The 6,000-nt window shown below is 54.7% G+C and overlaps 1 protein-coding gene across 3 annotated transcripts in view; it reads left to right on the top strand.

The window, feature by feature from the left end:
• The first annotated feature begins 5,319 nt into the window (after positions 1 to 5,319).
• The window catches only part of NR6A1 (nuclear receptor subfamily 6 group A member 1), a 212,163-nt gene continuing 211,482 nt past the window's right edge, over positions 5,320 to 6,000 (top strand). The window contains exon 1 of one of the 3 annotated variants that reach the window (XM_007113868.3): positions 5,320 to 5,579. In XM_007113868.3, coding sequence (XP_007113930.2) covers positions 5,480 to 5,579 — 100 coding nt within the window. In that variant the 5' untranslated portion in view covers positions 5,320 to 5,479. The remainder of the gene's footprint in view (positions 5,580 to 6,000) is intronic. The other 2 variants (XM_024126298.3, XM_055086974.1) reach the window with 2 other exon arrangements.

Raw genomic sequence — 6,000 nt, forward strand, 5'->3', positions numbered from 1 at the left:
GCCCCCTTCTCCAACTCTCCTCTCTCGGATTTGCCCTCGGATCTCACCGCGGACGACTCACTTCTGCAAGTCCTTCTGCCTCTGTGCACGCCGTGGGGGTGGGGGTGGGGGGGAGGGGGAGGGGACCCCCTTTTCTAACCTCTCCTCACTGTGTCTGTAGATTACCCCTCCCCTGAGCCCAAGAAGGCTCCTCTTGTGTGTGCTTGCCTGGCTTTGTCAACTTCAACTGCTCAAAAAGGAACACTGATTTGTGCCCTCAAGTGTTGCTACCTTCCACGCCTACCCTATCCTTACTTTCCAGCACTTCCCCTTCCTGCACTCCTCCACCCTCTTCATTTTCCTCATGGAATCTATCACTTTATGAACTATATTGTTGTTATGTGTTTCTTTGTGTCTGTTCATGCCTTCTCTTGTGGGAGAGGAATAAGGCCTTCCTGTCCACATACTTTGTGCACAAGCAGCTAGCTCAGTGGTTCTCAAAGTGTGGTCCCTGGACCAGCAGCCTCAGCATCACCTGGGAACTTGTTAGACATGCAAATATAAGGCCTCAACCCAGACCTAAGGAAGCAGAAGCTCCTCCAGGGGTGGGGCCCAACCATCGGTGTGTTTCTTTTTTCTTTTTTGGCTCCACCGCGCGGCTTTTGGGATCTTATTTCCTTCTCCAGGGATCGAACCCGCGCCCCGTGGAAGGGTGGATTCTTAACCACAGGATCGCCACGGGATCGCCAACAATCTGTTTGTTTGTTTTAAAGAAGATTTTTTTAAATCAGAGCTGTGAAATGATCCAATTTGCTTTTTTTTGGTTTTTTGGGCCGCGTTGGGTCTTCGTTGCTGCACGTGGGCTCTCTCTAGTTGCGGCGAGCGGGGGCTACTCTTCGATGCGGTGCACGGTCTTCTCGTTGCGGTGGCTTCTCTTGTTGCGGAGCACGGGTTCTAGGCGTGCGGGCTTCAGCAGTTGTGGCTCCCGGGCTTAGTTGCTCCGTGGCATGTGGGATGTTCCCGAACCAGGGATCGAACCCGTGACCCCTGAATTTGCCGGCGGATTCTTAACCACTGCGCCACCAGGGAAGTCCCCAGTCTGTGGGGTTTTTTTTTTGCGGTACGCGGGCCTCTCACTGTTGTGGCCTCTCCAGTTGCGGAGCACAGGCTCCGGACGCGCAGGCTCAGCAGCCATGGCTCACGCGCCTAGCCGCTCCGCGGCATGTGGGATCTTCCCGGACCGGGGCACAAACCCGTGTCCCCTACATCGGCAGGCGGACTCTCAACCACTGCGCCACCAGGGAAGCCCCAATCTGTGGTTTTTAACCAGCCCTCCAGGGGATTTAAAATTTGAGAACCACTGGCTTAGCACAAGGTCAGGTGGTCCATAACTCTCAGTGGAATTAAAGAATCATGTGAAGTAGGTGTTCAGTACAAATTAGCTTCTTTCATAACTAGAGGTCCTCTGGGGAGGGCTAGATTAGTGTACAAAACAAATATGGTGTGTGTTCTTATGTGCACAATCTGGGAATGGACACAATTAATGGATAAGGAGGAGAGCCAGCTGCTGGGAATCCAGTAAGGAGAAAGGCTGACTTTTCACTGAATACTTTCTTGCAACCTGGGAATTTTGCAATGTGTTTCCTATCTATTCAGATAATAGACAAAATGTACTTAAAACAAACAGAACCTGGTGGGGGTTCCCTTTCCCAGCCCTTTCTCCCCATGCAGCCTGGCTGGGACTCTGGCTAGATCCTGGAAGAGCAAGGCTGCTGTCATCAGAGAACTCTGCCCCCCCTGCTGGCTGTTCTCCCACATGGCCCCATGGTTTCCTCTGGCTTCCTCCTTTTCACCCTTGTCTCCTGCACTCTGTCCCTGGGTAGGCTCCAGTCACAGTGAATTTTCTGTTTCAACATGGCCTCGGGACCTTTGCACAGGCTGTTCCTTCCCCCTGAAACTCTCTCTCTCCACCCACTGTGACTCACTCCTACTCATCCTTCCATCTTCAATGCTCATTATCCCCGGTCACCGCCCCTGACCAAAATGAGCCCTGTCACACACTCCCATAGCACCAGGAACTTCTAAGTGTGCTCTCAGTCGTAGCACTTACGTGTAATTGTGGGTATGTGATTATTTTGTTTGATTAGTGTCTGTCTCTCCCACCACAGGACAAGGCCCTCATGATGGAGCCCATACCTGCTTTGTTCTTAGCTGTAGCTCTGACTGGTTGTTTGTCTACCTCTGACCTCAGCACTCCCCCCACCCCCAGATCCTTCATTCTCCTTAGATATTTTCCTTCCTAGCTCTTTTGTCATTTGTCCTGCTGGTGGGGGGAGTCTTTTTCACCTGTCCTTCTGAGCCTGTTTTCTCATTTGTAATTTGGCAAGAAAAGTATTGACCTCTCAGGATTGTTGGGGGGACAATGTTAGGGAAAGAGTCCACAGTAAGTGCCTACCTCACAGGACCCTATCTGCTTAGAACAGTCAGTGGCTGGGGTCTCAGTACATAGTCATTTCCCTCACCTTTCTCAGTTTTGTGGTAGTTGACTCTTCCCAAGAAGCATTTTCAGAAGAGAAGTAACTGGGAATTAGGACCACTCTTTAAATAACATTAGTAACAGGTCCCATTTATTAAGCCAGACCTTATATTAATTGCTTTGCATGCATCATCTTATTTGATTCTCATAACAATCCTGTGAGGTAGTAACTATCACTATTATCCCTCCCCCCTTAGAAACCAGGACTTTGAGGCTTGGAGGTAACCAAAGTTGCAGGTATTAAGTAGAAAGATCAGATATGTTTTACTTGTTTTTTCACCCACTCAGCAATTATTTATTGAGTGTCTACTGTGTTCAGGTTCTGTGCTCAGCAGTTGGGGTTACAATGATGAGAGTGAGAAAAAAGGGAGATCTAGAAAGTCTTTTGGGGGCTTCCCCGGTGGCGCAATGGTTAGGAATCTGCCTGCCAATGCAGGGGACCCGGGTTCGAGCCCTGGTCCGGGAGGATCCCACATGCCGCGGAGCAACCAAGCCCGTTCGCCACAACTACTGAGCCTGCGTGCTGCGACTACCAAGGGTTGCACGCCTAGAGCCAGTGCTCTGCAACGAGAGAAGCCACCGCAATGAGAAGCCTGTGCACCGCAACGAAGAGTAGCCCCCGCTCGCCGCAACTAGAGAGAGCCCGCGCGCAGCAACGAAGACTCAACGCAGCCAAAAATAAATACATAAAATAGATAAGTTTATAGAAAGGCTTTTGGGAGGAAGTGACAACAGAGCTGGAGTCTGAAGGATGAGGAGGAGCTACTTCCAAGGGCTGAGGATTTGGCTGAACTTCTCTGTCCATCTTTGAGAGTCGATTTAGAATTTCATCCACCACTGAAACCCCAGTCCTTCCGGAGGTTTCTGCAGTGCCACTTAGCCCCTGATTGGATCTCCAGGGAAGGGGAACTCACTGCCTCCAGAGGTCTGTGACAAAAGCAAGTTTTGGCTCTAGGAAGGCCAACTCATTTGAGTTAGGAAGGTCCTAACTCATTTTAGAACCCAGAGCTGAGGGAATGGCCCAGAAGACCCATCTCCTCTGTCTCCCTCCCCCCCGACCCCCAACTCTAAGGGCTCCCCTCCCCCACTGGGGCTGGGGAACGGTAGTGGGGAAGCAATCACAGAGAGATCATTTCTCACAGTCCACAGAGAGTTCAACAGAGCAGTAAGGGAACACAGAGGGCAACTAGATGTTCCCTGGTGGGAGATATCCGTGAGGGGCTATTTGAACAGGATCTTGAAAGATGAATAGGAGTTTGGGATTGGGTTGGGTTAAGCCAGTAGTGTGAAGGAGCCAAGCGTTCAGGTTCAGGTGTCTGACCGACTGGCTTTGGAATCCCCATTACTGATGGGTGATTTCATCAGTGTGTGATAGCGGCAATATTGGAGCTACCTCATAGAGCAGATGTGAGGTTTAGAGAACATAACGTTAATGTAAATCTCTCAGAACGGTAGCCCGAGCAGATTAAGGATGCAGTACAGGTTAACCCGTGTCGGTAAGGAACAACCAACCAACCCATAAATGCAGAGAAGCATTGCAAAACATCCTGCCTAGCAGGTGAGGGAAGGGGTGTGATGGGAAATGTGGCAGGGGTCAGACCAGGCAGGGGTGTGCATGCCAGGATGAGGACTTGAAAATTAAGCAAGCAATGACATAGAGGAGCCAACTGATTGGTGGGGCGGGGTAGGGGTCAGGGTGGGGAATGGGCAGCCAGTGAGGAAGCTGCAATATAACCCGGCAGAGTAGAGGCGGGCAAGGAACCAGCGTTCTTGTTCTTTGTTTTCCAACAGGCCAGGTAGAGCTTAGTTAGACCTTGGGAGGCAGCCGCGATGAGCCCTTTCCTGAGAGGGTCGCTGAAGGCGTACGCCCCCGGCAGGCCCAGAGGCTGGAGGCCGCGCGCCACCTGGTGGCCGCAGGAGGTGGGCTCAGCAGCGGAAATTGCAAAATCCGGGATTTTGCTCTGGGAAACTGAGGCAAGGAGCGGGTGTGGGGGAGACTGGGATCTTCCAATTGGACCCCGTCCCTATTCCAACCCCATTTTACAGATAGGAAAGCTGAGGAGAAGGGAAGGCGAACAAGACCGGGTAAGGACCCTCTCAAACGGAGGGCTTCAAGACCTCAGGAGTCAAGAGTCTGAGTTTCTTTATCGGCATCAATGGCCTGAATCTTAGTTTGCCATTCTGTTCTTTGGGCAGGGGGAGAATGAAAGAGGAGGAAGAGAAACTTTAATCTTTCCCGCCCACCCGGAGGTAAAAGGCTTTAAAGAGTACCCCGGAAAGCGGAGTTTTATAGATTCCATTTGCATACGAACGCAGTCACCTCGAGTTAAACTCCGGCCCTTTAATCTCGGGTCCAATTTGTCCCGAAGCCGCGGAGGAAGGCCCTCGTGAATACTCCAAGCTCCGCCCCCTCTAAGCCCCGCCCACAGGGCTGGGCTTCATTGCACGTGCTCACCCGGCTCCTTCGCGATCCGCCTCCTAGGAAAGACTCATTCTCGGGGCGGGGGGATACGAGGCGTCGTAGGCGATGTTGAACATGGATAAATCACAATAAAGAGAAGGCCCTGAAGCAATCTTTATTCAATTTTTACCAGAAGTTTTCATCAGGGTTCATGATATTGACAGGTCTTGGCCTTCCCTTCTGAAGGCCGGTTTTCCTTTCTCCCACCCCTTCAGTTGGTGGGGTCCCGCGTGGCCGGCCTCGCTCGGCGGACTCCAATTCCCAGCGTGCCCCGCAGGGCAGTGCGTGGCAGCGGCGCGTGACGTCGGGGGTGGGAGCTGGCCAGTGCTGAGGGGGCGCGGCGCAGAGGGGCGCGGAGCCGGGCGGCTCGGGGCCCAGAGAGCGCCGCGGCCGGCAGCCCGCCGGCCCCTGACAGCCCCCTCCCCCCCGGCGGACGACGACGACGACGAGGGCGCCGGTCATGGCGGAGCAGCGAACCGAGCGCGGGCCCTGAGCACCACCGCATGGAGCGGGACGAACGGCCGCCTAGCGGAGGGGGAGGCGGCGGGGGCTCGGCGGGGTTCCTGGAGCCGCCCGCCGCGCTCCCTCCGCCGCCGCGCAACGGTGGGTGAGGGGCGTGCAGAGTCTCGCCGGGCGAGAACCAACCTCCTGTCCCCTACCCCGGGGATTCCCCTCCTCTCAGCCGACTCTCACTCTGGGAAGCCGTGGCGGCCCGGGATCCCCTCAGCGCGGACCTTCACCCCTGTCCCCCTCGGCGCGGACCCTCCCTCTCCTCCCCCTCCTTCCCGGTTCCCCTCCGCGCGGATCCTCCCCCTGCCTGGTTCCCTCCACCCCGACCTTCGTTTTCCCCTCCCCTCTGTCCCCTCAGCACAGGCCTCCCCTCCCCCCGTCCCTCTGCGCGAATCCTCCCCCCTCCCCCAGGTCCCCTCTGCGTCGGCCCCTCTCGCTCTCCCCCGGTCCCCTCACCTCGAGTCCCGTCAGTGGGGAAGCCCCCCTCCCCCTCGGGTTCTCTCTTCTCCGAGCC

Source organism: Physeter macrocephalus, chromosome 9 (assembly GCF_002837175.3).
Source record: "Physeter macrocephalus isolate SW-GA chromosome 9, ASM283717v5, whole genome shotgun sequence".
Taxonomy (NCBI): Eukaryota; Metazoa; Chordata; class Mammalia; order Artiodactyla; family Physeteridae; genus Physeter; species Physeter macrocephalus.